Here is a 14888-nt window from a genome sequence, read left to right as displayed (position 1 = left end):
AGTGACATACGAAGAAGCAATTGAAGACAATAAATGGAAGAAGGCCATGGACGAGGAGATTGCTGCAATAAGAAGGAATGACACATGGGAGCTAACAAGTCTGCCAGAAGGACATAGCCCGATTGGCGTCAAGTGGGTGTACAAGACGAAGACCAACAAAGAAGGAAAAGTAGAGAAATACAAGGCAAGACTAGTCGCCAAAGGCTACAAGCAAAGACAAGGAGTGGACTATGATGAAATATTTGCTCCAGTCGCAAGAATAGACACAATTAGGCTTCTCATAGCGGTCGCAGCACAATACAAATGGAAAATCTATCAGATGGACGTCAAGTCTGCATTCCTGAATGGCTACTTGGAGGAGGAAGTCTACATAGAACAACCACCTGGATATAGCATACAAGGAAAGGAGGACAAAGTCTACCGATTGAAGAAAGCTTTGTATGGATTGAAGCAAGCCCCAAGAGCATGGAACACAAGGATCGACGAGTACTTCCGAAGAAATGGATTCATCAAAAGCCCGCACGAGCACACCCTGTACACAAAGAAGAATGGATATGGAGATATCATGATCGTATGCCTATATGTGGATGACATGATCTTCACCGGAAACAATCCAGGTATGTCTGATGATTTCAAGAAAGCTATGACTAAAGAATTTGAAATGATAGATATCGGTGAGATGTCATACTTTCTTGGAGTCGAGGTGAAACAAATGCAAGATGGAATTTTTGTCTCTCAAAAGAAGTATGCGGAGCAGATTTTGAACAAGTTCAAAATGAAGGATTGCAAGCCAGTAGTCACGCCAGCTGATCCAGGGATGAAGCTAAGTGTTGATTCGACAAGGGAGTCGATAAATCCGACGTTGTTTAAAAGTCTCGTTGGAAGTTTAAGGTATTTGACAATCACACGACCAGATATTACATATGCAGTAGGATTGGTGAGCAGATTCATGGAGAAGCCGAAGCAAGACCACTTAATTGCCGCAAAAAGAATTTTGAGATATATCAAAGGTACGATGAACCATGGTTTATTCTATACCCACTCACAAGATTCAAAATTAGTTGGCTACTCAGATAGCGATTATGGGGGAGACTTGGATGATCGGAAAAGCACTTCCGGATATGCATTCCACATCAGTTCCGCAGTTTTTTCATGGTCGTCAAAGAAGCAACAAACAATTGCTCTCTCAACATGTGAAGCAGAGTATATGGCCGCAGCAACTTGTACATGCCAAGCAATGTGGTTGAAGAATATTTTGGGAGAAATAGGTGTTTCAAATGAAGGTCCAATTACCATCTACGTTGACAACAAATCCGCTATATCACTTGCCAAGAATCCGGTGTCGCACAGCCGAAGCAAGCACATCGATAGCAAGTGAAAAACAAAAACGTGGAGTTGGTCCATTGCAGGACAGAAGATCAACTGGCAGATATTTTCACAAAGCCGTTGAAAGTGGAGACATTCAACAAATTCAAAGAGAAGCTCGGTATGAAAGTTGGGTTTGAGGGGGAGTGTTAGAAATCAAACCCACTCCAAGCATAATCTAGAAGCATGAGACGTGGAGCAATTTTGTGCCATGCAAAGTGCTGAAATTTTAGCCATACAAAGTGCTCCATTATTGAGATGTTTTGTGGCTGGAAATTAAGTGGATTAATAGCCACATTTGTTGTCACTTTATCAGCCTATAAATAGAGGCTTGAACTTGTGTTGTAATGAAGTAAAATGAGAAGAAAAAAATAAGAGAAGCAACGTGAGTGAGAGTGAGAAGGTTAGCAAACCTTGAGTGAGTTAAAATCTAGCAGCAGCTAGACTATCTAGTCATTGAGAAAATATTTGTAATCTTCGTATTGTAATATATTGAGTGTGTAATAAAAAGTAAATTTTCGGCCCATCACGTTTCCAACAGCTTTTACATTGACAAAGCGTGGAAGGTACCAAATTAAGACATGGATTAGATTTTGAAATGATGTCATATTAAAACTGTACTTTATGACACAAGAATGTTTACTTGTTAAACAAGGCTGTCAGTAAATCACTCAGTGACCTGTACTGAAAAACCAAGCAAGACAGACACAGAGAAAAAGCAAAGCAAGGCACACACTATTTGTCAATGAGGCCGCAAAATATGATATTCGTTGGCGTGGTGACACTGGTGTCACGGTCGTTTATTTTTGGAAGTCTATGTGCTGATCTCTTTCACTTACTCTACACTTCTTTCTGTTTGGTCCCTTTGTTGTCTTTTTGGCTACAGTGAAAAGCTTGTTTTCTTTGGTATTGTTGATGGACTTGATTCTGGGTTTCTAAGAATCTTGGATTCACCCTATCTATGGAAAAAGGGAAAGTGTATGTATCTGCATATTTGAAAGAAGGTATGGTATAGGAAGATGGTGAGAGAAAGCTAAGCTAAGTCTAAACATAGGGTTAAAAGATATGGAGATAAAAAGAAAGCCAACAATGAAGGAAAAGGAACTATAATGTTTCGAGCTGATGTTTGAATTAGATCAAATTAATTGGATAGAGAATCATCGGGATAGTAATTTGGAAAATGATATTAAATTTGTTAAAGTGTAAATCAATACAAATAGTTAAACCGGCTAAAAATGAATCATCGATGGCTAAAGGTCGTTGACAACTAAGCCAAAGGTCATGACTTTTGTCGGACAATTAAGCTAATATTACACCTTTCCTTTATTAGATTTAGGTGGTTTTTAATGGGAGGTGCGGTGCAATGCGTTTAGTTGGTCTCATGCTACAGTATCTAATCTTACTGTCATCGCTGTTTTTACACTAACCACAAGTAAACACACCGCCCATCTAAATCCACCCTTAGTAACCCAAATAGATACGTATACTTTCTCTTCTTTAGTTCTCTTTATTATTAGTAATCCACATATATAGTCAGATTTGAGTGAATGAACTAGGTAGTTAATCTTGTATCGATTACGATCATGTTGTTAATGCGCACTATTCCGATAAAAAATAAAAATGTCAAAACCTCTCTTTTACAACGATGAAAAATATGACCTATACCAATCTCATCCATTTGTTCTACCCAACTACAGTTGTACTAGTTATAATAATGTGTGTCAACTTGTACAAGGTTTTTTACTAAAAAAATATAAAAAAATTTAAAAAATTCGAAAATAATACACCTAAAAAAGTAATTACGAAAATGGTATGGTCAGGGTGGTCACGCCACTCTGACAGGTGGCACCACCCTGATGTGACGGTGAACAGTGACCTGCAACAGTAAAAAAAAGCTAAAAAAAACTGAAAACGGAAAAAAATAAAAAAATGGGTCATGTTTGTGCCAGATGTGGCACCAGTTGTGTGGGTCCCACACGCTTAAATACATCCAACTTAAATACAAATATTATTATTATTTTAAAATGATAATAAGTAAAATATTTTCGTATATTATTTTTATATTATTTTAGGAAAAAAATGTTTTAAATGTATTATGTAAGTGTTTTTATTATATTAATTTACTAAAATAATATACGAAAATAAAAATACGAATAAAGTGCTAAAATCAAGGTTATTTATTAAAAAAATATAAAAAAACACTTAAATAATACATTTAAAATATTATGTACTAAAATAATATAAAGAAATAAAATTTTAAAAAATAAGATACAAAAAAATACGAATAAAGTGCTAAAATCAGGGTTATTTATTGAAAAAATATAAAAAATAATTAAATAATACATTTGAAACATTATGTACTAAAATAATATGAAGAAATAAAATACGAAAATAATATATTTTAAAAAATAAGATACGAAAAAATACGAAGAAAGTGTCAAAATCAGGGTTATTTATTAAATTGATATAAAAAAACACTTACATAATACATTTGAAACATTTTTGGCTAAAATAATATAAAAAAAATAAAATACGAAAATAATATATTTTAAAAAATAATATAAGAAAAAAATACGAGTAAAGTGCTAAAATCAGGGTTATTTATTAAAAAATATAAAAAAATACCTAAATAATACATTTGAACCATTATGTACTAAAATAAAATAAAGAAATAAAATAAAAAAATAATATATTTTAAAAAATAAGATACGAAAAAAATACAAATAAAGTGCTAAAATCAGAGTTATTTATTGAAAAAATATAAATAATACTTAAATAATACATTTGAAACATTATGTACTAAAATAATATGAAGAAATAAAATACGAAAATAATATATTTTAAAAAATAAGATACGAAAAAAATACGAAAAAAGTGTCAAAATCAGGGTTATTTATTAAATTAATATAAAAAAACACTTACATAATACATTTGAAACATTTTTTACTAAAATAATATAAAAAATAATATACGAAAATATTTTACTTATTATCATTTTAAAATAATAATAATATTTGTATTTAAGTTTCATTAAGTTAAAAAAGTTTGTATAACAATTATATTTTAAAAAAGTTTCATTAAGTTAAACAATTATTATAAAAATATAAATTGTTGTATAACAATTATTATAAAAATATGAATTGTTGTATAACAATTATATTTTAAAAAAGTTTCATTAAGTTAATTTTATTCGTTAGTTTATATGCAGTAAAAGTGTTCATGAACCGAATTAGGTCAAGGTCCAATTTAAAAAATAATAATTATATTCTCGAGCTCGAACTCAAGTTTACCTACATAACTTATTTTATTGTTAAAAACAATAAAATAATGTTTATGTAATTTTAATTATAAAAATAATATAATGTTATGTCTAAACAGTAAATCAGGTAGACCAAGTTAGATCAACTCAAAACTGAAAAATATAAACTCAAATCCGATATAAAATAAGATAGGCTCACCAGGCCATGCGGGCAACCCAGCCCATTAAGATGTCTAGTATTTCATCAATAAATGGACATGATGTATTAGATGGGGATGAATTTGGGCTGTTAGTCCCTTTCTAATGGACCATATTGTTAGAAACTAGTTCGAACTGAACAAAAAAAATGACACCGTATGGGGACTATAAGTAAGGTTGTTTAAACGGTTGGTTTGGTTAATACTTGAACCGAATTACTATTAATCAAATTATTTGAAATGTAAAAAATTGTAGCACTCCAAACCCGGCTCAGACGTTATGGTCGGATCCGACATGCCACATCGAAACATTCAAAACATTTTATATTGTTGATCCAGAAAAACTTACTTAGTGTTTTAAAAGATGATTATAGGTTAAAGTGGATGGAAGCTGTGCACCAGGTAGGAAACCGGAAAAGAGGAGGTGAGTCCATCGGACTGCTTAAGTACCAAGCTCCCTTCAGATCCAATCCTAGACATGCACACCGCCATTGCCACACCTTAACGTCATGTATATTTCTAGGAAACCGATTTGATTAAGTCTTTTTTAGGAAAAGTGATTAATTTTGGAAAATACTTTCATTGCGGAAGCTTTGCTTGTCATCGTGGTATTTTGAAATCAATTGTTGTTTTTGAAAACGCGCCCTAAAGCTTTCCAACTTCAACAGTTAAAATAAGTAATACTTATCTTAGTAACACATATTAACACCATCAAAAATAATTAAGCGGCCTTATTACATTTAAAAACCCAAAACTTCAAACGTAAAAAAAAGGATGTCCAGTTCACCAGAAGAAAATCAAACTTTCAGAACGGGTGGCCACTCCGAATTCCCTCACAGCTCCAAGCCCACTATGGTTGGGGATTACCTGCGTGGATGAAAATAAAAGGGGTGAGTTTGGGGAAACTCAGTGTGTAAGGAAAACCCATTCAAAGCCCAAGTCAGCTCAAGCCTATTGGGCCTAAGCCCATTCAGGTAACAGTGGTACTGGACCAGAGCCCTTTTCAGATTACAATAAACTGGGCCTTAGCCCCTTATTCAGATAACAGTATGGCCCATAAGCCCATTTCAAAATACATGCAACATCAATAACATATGCAAGCCCATTTGGGGAGACTACTCAACCCACCAACCACTACACTCCACCCGTACCAGCCCTACACTCCATGTGGGGAATAGCTCAACCCACCCAGCCCAACACTCCACAGTTGCAGCCTTGCTGCTCAGTTAACAGTAAATTGAGGCAAAGCCTCCAGTACGTGGACAAGCCACTTTTAGTACTTCCTCCGTCAATATCCAAATCCCATGCATCAGATAATAACAACATGGCATGCAGAAAATAACAACAATCAAACATCCATTTAGGTCAATTTAACCCTAGGGGTATTTCGGTAATTTATCTCCTAGGGGTAAAACTGTAAATTTTCCACTTTTAAAGGTATTTCAGTAATTTATCTATTTTAGGGTTTTTCATACATATTCCTACTTTTCACGTACTAACAGAATCACGTACCGAGTGTTCTTACTGAATTGGGCCCGTTGGCCCATCATTCCAATTTTGGCCCATTAAGCCCAAAAATATCGAGGGCACAGAAATCATGCACTTTGCAATCCAAATTTTGCAGTTTACCAAAAACATTAATCGATTTACCTCACGAGCATTCGCACACTCGCAAATCTACAAAATACCGGTTTTCGGCATTTTGGCTTTTCGACTTTTGCCGATCCAGACTAACAAAGAGGGTGTTAGTTACACACCTGTTTGCGACGATATGCTGACGAGATCCACACACGAACCGCCTACAATTGGATTACTAACACGTTAATCTAACTATTCAAATACAAACTACGTATTAACCCCTTACAATATTCGGCCAACCACACCTACAGATCATAGTAAGCTTATAAGAAATCAATAAGCAACTCATTAACAAATTTTTGTCAATGTTTACCACATAATCATAATTTCACTGCAAGCTGTCTTCTTGAGCAACAGTCACTAAATCATTTATAACTGGAGCTATGAAACTCCAAATCAAGTGCCGTTAATTTTCCCTGAAAATAGACTCATATATCTTATATCCATAAAATTTTCAGAATTTTTGGTTTGGCCAATCAATACCAGATTTTTCTCAAAGTTTCGCATGTTTCAGTGTTTGACTAATCTGACCACTCTTCATTACGAATCAAATTTCTCATTGTACAGAATTCAAAATATGTTCTCGTTTATTCCATTTGAAACTAGACTCATTAAGCTTTAATTACATAATTTATGCAGCTTCTAACTCATCTCCCACAGTTTATGGTGATTTTCCAAAGTCACGTTACTGCTGCTGTTCCAATCAGATTTATTACCAAATCACTCTTTCACACATAACTTGCATGCATGTTTTTTTTTAAACATGTATATCACCAATCAATCATCACATATCTATGATTTTACTTAAGTATAATCTCCATTTCATCATTTTAAAGCACAACATATTAGCCGATTTTTCCCCTTAGCATCTAAGCACATGCATGCTCATTTATTTGGCTCAACTTCACATATCTTCCATTTTTCATCTAAAGAACATGAAACAACAACCATTTCCTTCATTTTAATTCATGACCAAATGCTCACAACACAACCAAAAACCAAAATATGCTTCAAGAGTTAAGGTAGAATCAAGAAGAACTCATGAACATCAAGATAGAAGCAAACTACCATGAACTTACCTTCAATTTTCTTCCCCAAGTGACCGAACATTCAAGAGCTTTCTCCTCTCCTTTCTCTTCTCTAACTTTAGGCTATGATGAACAAAGATGGACAAAACTTTTTTCTTTTCACCCCTTTTTCTTTTAATAAAATTTCATATTTCATCCATTTAATTCTTTAATACAAAAGACATGAAATTCCAATCATGGAACATTTACCTAACCCATTATCATGGAACATTTACCTAACCCATTATCAATTTGTATCAATTTGTACCATAAATTATGGATATCAAGTGCACATTTTGTCTACAACAACATGATGGCTGGCCACTTCATGTAAAATGGGAGGTTTGTCATGCAAATCCTCCTATTTTGCACTCCTATTTATTTGGCCACTTCAATTTAGCCTATAGCATTTTCAAACATTTTCACATAGGTCCTATTTCATAATTTCACTCACAAATGACAAAATTAAAGCATGAAATTTTGCCAACATTCACAGAATTCCCGAAAACTGGGGCGTTACAACTCTACCCCCTTAAAGAAAATTCAGCCTCGAAATTTACCTGATCCAAATAGTTGAGGGTATTGTTGACGCATAGTCTATTCTGATTCCCAAGTAGCTTCTTCCCTTCCATGATTACGCCACAGTACTTTTACCAACGGAACCGACTTCTTTCTTAGAACTTTAACCTCTCGATCTAAATTTGTATGGGTTCTTCCTCAAAGGTCAAATCAGTCCTTACTTCAATCTCCTCCACTGGCACAACATGTGAGGGATCCGATCGATATCATCTTAACATAGACACATGAAAGACGTCATGGATTTTGTCTAACTCTGGTGGTAACTCTAACTGATACGCTACTGGCCCTACCCGCCTAAGAACCCGATAAGGCTCTATAAACCGCGGACTCAATTTGCCTTTCTTTCCGAATCTCAAGATCTTCTTCCAAGGTAAAACCTTTAAGAAAACCATATCCCCAACCGCAAACTCTATCTCTTTGCGCTTTAGGTCCGCATACGACTTCTGTCTATCAGATGCCTCATTTAATTGATCTCTTATCAACTTAACCTTACTTTCAGTATCTGCCACCAACTCCGGTCCAAGCACTTGTCGTTCACCCAACTCTGTCCAACACGTAGGCGTACGACATCTCCGCCCATAAAGTGCCTCATATGGAGCCATCTGAATACTTGCTTGGTAGCTGTTATTGTATGCAAATTCTGCCAACGGCAAGTAATCCTCCCAACTACCTCGAAAATCAATCACGCATCCCCTCAACATGTCCTCCAGAATCTGAATAACCCTTTTCAATTGACCATCAGTCTGGGGATGAAATGCCGTACTAAAATTCAATTGCGTCCCCAATGCCTCATGTAACTTTTGCCAAAACTGAGATGTAAATATGGGATCCCGATCAGAAATAATTGAAACTGGGACTCCATGAAGTCGCACAATCTCCGCCACATACAACTTGGCTAACTTTTGAAGTGAAAAGTCAGTACGAACAGGTATAAAATGGGCCGATTTGATCAACCTACCCACAATCACCCACACCGAGTCTTTCTTCGATGGTGTCAAGGGCAGCCCACTCACAAAGTCCATGGTTACCCTTTCCCACTTCCAAAGTGGTATCTTCACTGGCTGCAACAATCCAAAAGGTAATTGATGCTCAGCTTTCACTTGCTGGCATGTCAGACATTTCCCTACAAACTCCATTACTTCTCGTTTAAGTCTAGGCCACCAGTACAATTCTCGCAAGTCGTGATACAACTTGTTCCCTCCAGGATGCATGGCACAAAGTCCTCCATAAGCTTCCTTCAATATTGTCTGCCTCAAATCAAAGTCCTTCGGAACACAAATTCTTCCTCGGAAACACAGAACTCATTCGCCATTTAACCCAAACTCAGAAGTTTCCCCTTCCTTAACTTGTTGGAAATGAGCGACCAAAAACTCATCGTTCAACTGCTTTTCCTTAATCTGATCCACCCAAGTTGGCCTCACTTGCAACTCAGCCAACAAACTTCCATCATCATACAGACTCAGACGAGTAAACATTGCTCTTAGATCAGATACAGCTCTACGACTTAGAGCATCGGCTACCATATTAGCCTTTCCTGGGTGATACTCGATCGAACAGTCATAATCCTTAAGTAACTCAATCCATCTCCTTTACCTAAGGTTCAGCTCCTTCTGAGTCAACAAATACTTAAGACTCTTATGGTCAGTGTATATAATACACCTATCTCCGTACAAGTAATGTCTCCAAATCTTAAGTGCAAATATCACTGCTGCCAACTCTAAATCATGAGTCGGATAGTTCCCCTCATGAGGCTTAAGCTGTCGTGATGCATATGCAACCACCTTACCCTCTTGCATTAACACGCAGCCCAAACCCACGTGTGATGCGTCACTGTACACACTAAAATCCTTCCCAGACTCCGGCTGAATCAACACAGGTGCTTCAGTCAGAACTTTCTTCAACTTCTTAAAAGTTTTCTGCTGCTTCTCAATCCATACTGTAACAGCCTAATTTTCAGTGGTGTCAGAACAGTGATTTGAGATCACTAAATCCGACAAATGAGTAGGAAATATTATTAATTTAGTGAGTATAAGTTAAATGTGAAGTTAGGAAAAAAAATTTTAAAATAGTGAATAGCGTACTAAAAATAAATATTAAAATAATTAGAATCGAAAAATAAGGTATTAAGACCTCAGGAATTTTAAATCGAGCCATAAATATTTTTATAAATATTTATGGAGCGTTAATAAGTTAGTATTAAAGTTTCGTCAAGAAATTTTAAAGTTCTGATAGTTAATTGAACAAAAAGGACTAAATTGTATCAAATGCAAAATTGTGAGAAATGATTAAATAGCTTAAATGATAAAAGAAAGAGGGTTTAAAAAGGCAAATAGACCCAAGGTGCACATTATCATGGAACATTTACCTAACCCATTATCATGAAATATTTACCTAACTCATTATCATGGAACATTTACCTAACCCATTATCAATTTGTATCAATTTGTACCATAAATTATGGATATCAAGTGCACATTTTGTCTACAACAACATGATAGCTGGCCACTTCATGTAAAATGGGAGGTTTGTCATGCAAATCCTCCTATTTTGCACTCCTATTTATTTGGCCACTTCAATTTAGCCTATAGCATTTTCAAACATTTTCACATAGGTCCTATTTCATAATTTCACTCACAAATGACAAAATTAAAGCATGAAGTTTTGCCAACATTCACAGAATTCCCGAAAATTGGGGCGTTACAAAAATCTTTAACTGTTAACATAACCGAAGTATTTTTCAAATACATTAACAAAATCAAAATATTTCAGTTAATTCGGTCAGTTAACCGAATTAATCGAAATTTATATTGTATTTTCTTTTAGTTAAAATAAGTATAGAATATATAAAAAAATATATTACTAATGTTTATTTTCTTTTATTTGATAGTTAAAAAAACTTTAAATGGAGGTGAAAACAACAAATAAGACATTAGAAAGACTACCTAAGTCTTGAAAGTCAACAACCAAACACTACATAAGTCTTGAAAACAACAAATATTTCGGTTAATTGGTTAATTCGGTTAATTACCCGGTTTTGAATCGAATTAACCGATAACAGAAATTTCAAAAAATCATTAACCGATCTCCGACAGAACTAAATTCAACCATTGACCGATTAACCGAATTAGATTGGTTTGATCAGTTAATTTAGTTTTAACCGAACCGTGAACACCCCAATTATAAGCAAAAAGATAATATATACAAACATGATATCAATCAAGGATATTACTAAACTTAAATTCAGCTCAACTGATAGCTTGAACTACTCAAACTCAAACTCGAGCTCGGCTCGGTAATGATTAAATCAAGTTCAAGTTTCTTTTCGAATCGAACTTGAGTAATTTACAAGCATAAATGTCTCAATTACTCCTCCTAGAGATAGTAAATAATAAATTTTAAGCTAATATACAAAATAAACCCTTTTAACTTTGTAAATTTATTCAGATAAGCCCTCATACATTTGAAAACCAATTAAACTTTAAAAGGCTTAATAGGATGTAATCAAAGTGTAATGGCTTGTTGAAATAAAGTAACAAACTTGAAGGACTCATTATATTAACCTAAACTTTAATTCTTCATTATTGTAAGTGATAAGATGGTAAATTAATAATTAAAAAATAAAAGAAAAATATAATCCTTCATTAAACTAATCTGTTTAAAATGCCGCAATTAAAGGATTAACAAGCACAGGCATAAGAAGGAAATTTCTGCAATTAAGAATTAAAGAATTAAGAAAATAGAAAGAAAAAAAAAATCCTTCATGAAAACGATTGATTCGATTTCTCTAATACTCTCATGTATAGCATTTATTAGGAGTAATTGGGAAGATTTAAAGATTAGATCTCCACCGTCCATCAGCCGTTGGTATTGGGTTAGGAGTATTTGGGAAAATCTCCACCATTCATAATAGATTTTGTAATTGAATATCAACCGTTGATGTATTAGGGCGAGACCTATGACCCTCATTTTAATAATAAGAACTCTCTCATTCTCTTAAAACTTTCTAACGATAGATCGAATTTCCGAGCCTAATGCTGCACGGTTACTTAAGCTTTAAGCTCGTAACACCTGCCCTCCCTTTACAATACTTTTAATTATAAAAATTAATATAATATTTTTTTATTATTTCTAAACAATAAATGGACTAGATCGACTCAAAATAAAAAATATAAACTCGAAACTAATATAAAATGGGCTAAGCTGACTGGGAAATGCAAACCACTCAGCTCAGTTTACAGCTAAATCTTCTTTTCATTAATAAATGGACACGATCTATTTGATGAGCATGATTTTGGATTGTTAAGTCCATTCTTATTGACTACATTTTTAGAATTTAATTTGAACTGAACAAAGCAAATATACGAGGGGCTAACCTAAAAATATAAGGCAAGTGGTAGCTTCAAACTATGAAAATGAAAATGTTGTAATGAGTTAAGGTTCAGTTCAGCACACTAGAATTCTTGTTGATATCGCATAATATGAAATAAAAAGCAAAGCAGGCAAACATCTTAAAAAGATATAAAAAAGAGTTTGTTAATTCATTTTTGGTGTAAATAAGTAAACAATTTAATTTATTGTTTGGTATGTAAGGTTTTCTTTTTTTTTTTTCAATTTGGTACATAAAATTTAACTTCGATTTTCAACTTGATACTTAGACCAAATGGCATCGTAAGCCTAATAAATATTTGTATGGTGAGCTTTTTGAAAATTTTTTTAAAAAAAATTCATTTTAAATGAAAAAAAAATCAAATATTAAATCTAAACTTGATAACTAAAATATTTCATTAATATAAAAATCTAATTCAAATACTGAAAGCTCCATAGATGAATGAAAGGAGTATTAAACTTTTTTTTTCACATAAAATACACTTTCTTAAACTTTTATATATACATAGATCAAACACTTTCTTAATATAAAAAATGTTAACCCAAATAATTTTGAAAAAAGTTAAAATAATTATCATAAAAGTTGAAACAAGATGTCCAATCCTCAATCACCTAGATTTTTTTTTTTTGATTCATCTAATGCAAAACTGTACAAAGGCAGATTTTATAGGTCAACCAACCATTTTCATAAAAAATGCATATGCCTATCTTGAAAATTTGACAAGCTATATGCACCACCAAAAAAGAAAAAGTTAGTGAAACCAACAAAATGACGAAAATACATGTTTTCTTTTTCAAGTTAAGTACCAGGTGGCAAGTTTAGATCGGGTTTTTGCTTTGTTTCAGATAATTTCTTTTGAAGCTTTCTCCTTTTCTGCATCTTCAGTGATTTGCTTATGGCGGCATTCAATGGAGCAAAACGCACTAAAGTCACTGCATTTAGTATATAAAACAAAATTCAATCCATCACAATGGTGTGTTTATAAATGCCAATAATAATTTACTTAGAAACTTGGAGTCAGAAATAAATAAAAAATTTAAGTTAAAAAGTAAAATTTGGGATTAATAGACAATTTTTTTGTTATTTTTTTGGGAGGGGATTCCACCCTTGTATAGCTCATTCAAATAGATATAATTGAGTTACCCAAGCTTCTAGATTAAATTTATTTATTAGTTTTTGTACACAACATCAAAATTGAGCTCAATTCAGCTCACATATAATGTATGTATTCAAACTTGAGCTCGACTCGATAATTAACCTTAAAGTTAATAATATATATTAAAGGCAATAATAATATATATAGTATTTAATATATATTAAAAATGAAATATTGAATAAGGCTTGCGAGTTATTTGAGCTGAGTATTACTAAATTTGAATTCGGCTCGATCGATAGCTTGAACTACTCAAACTCGAGCTCGACTCAATAACTACTAAATCAAGTTTAAATTTTTTTAGTCAAACTAGAGTAGTTTGCTAGTATCAGTATCTCAATTACACCTCTATAGAGATGAGTAAAATAATAAATTTTAGGCTAATCTACAAAATAAACCTTTGAACTTTGTCAATTTATTCAAATAAGCCCTTACACTTTTGAATACCAATTAAACTTTAAAAGGCTTTAGGACGTAATCAAAGTATAATGGCTTCTTTAAATAAAGTGAAAAACTTGAAGGACTTATTAGTATATTAACGTAAACTTTAATTCTTCATTATAATAAAAAATTAAAAGAAAAATATAAGCCTTCATTAACTATCTGTTTAAAATGCCGCAATTAAAGGATTAACAAACACAGGTATAAGAAGGAACTTTCTGCAATTAAGAATTAAAGAATTAACCAAAGAACCTTCATGAAAATGATTGATTCTCAGATAATAAAAGCAAAAAGGAGAAAAGATTCAATTTCCAGCTTTTTATTTTCCTAGCAGCCAAACAAGTATCAGTCAACGACACGCAACAATTAACTGATTATGAAACTAAAAAGATTATTAGTAACATAAAAAGATTATTAGTAACAATAATTAAAAATAAAAAGCGAAGAGCCATAAACGAACATACCCGTACATAAATCTTATATCATTTTGGCGTAGCCCCTTCTTGCAAAGGAAGCAATTATCCAAAAAGTAACTCTCCTGCCAAACAGCCAATTTTGGCTCCGAAACGGCCAGAATCCCCACCTTTGTCATTTCCCGGGCCTTGGGCGGCGCGTGGACGGAGATTACGGTAGCGTTGGCGCGTGTATTCCATTGAAAGCCAAAAGCAGTGGGTGGCGGAGATTTAAGTACTCGGATGTTGCCAAAGCTACTGGAGCGTGATCGCTTCATGTTTGATCTTCGATTTTTATTTTTATTTTTTTATTAAGGGAGTTTTAGGGTTAATTCGCAGCAGAAGCTAGC

General features: G+C 33.5%; 1 protein-coding gene across 1 annotated transcript; it reads right to left on the bottom strand.

The window, feature by feature from the left end:
- Positions 1-13041: 13041 nt before the first annotated feature.
- LOC121204668 (FCS-Like Zinc finger 15) lies at positions 13042-14888 on the bottom strand. Its single transcript, XM_041074949.1, has 2 exons — positions 14551-14888; positions 13042-13424 (listed from the first exon to the last, which is right to left on the bottom strand). Exons 1-2 carry the CDS (start codon positions 14814-14816, stop codon positions 13334-13336), a joined length of 357 nt encoding a protein of 118 aa, XP_040930883.1. The 5' UTR covers positions 14817-14888; the 3' UTR covers positions 13042-13333.

The sequence above is a fragment of the Gossypium hirsutum genome, chromosome A08 (assembly GCF_007990345.1).
Source record: "Gossypium hirsutum isolate 1008001.06 chromosome A08, Gossypium_hirsutum_v2.1, whole genome shotgun sequence".
Taxonomy (NCBI): domain Eukaryota; kingdom Viridiplantae; phylum Streptophyta; class Magnoliopsida; order Malvales; family Malvaceae; genus Gossypium; species Gossypium hirsutum.
Note: the sequence above shows the minus strand (reverse complement) of the source record. Positions and strands in the feature narration are given on the sequence as shown.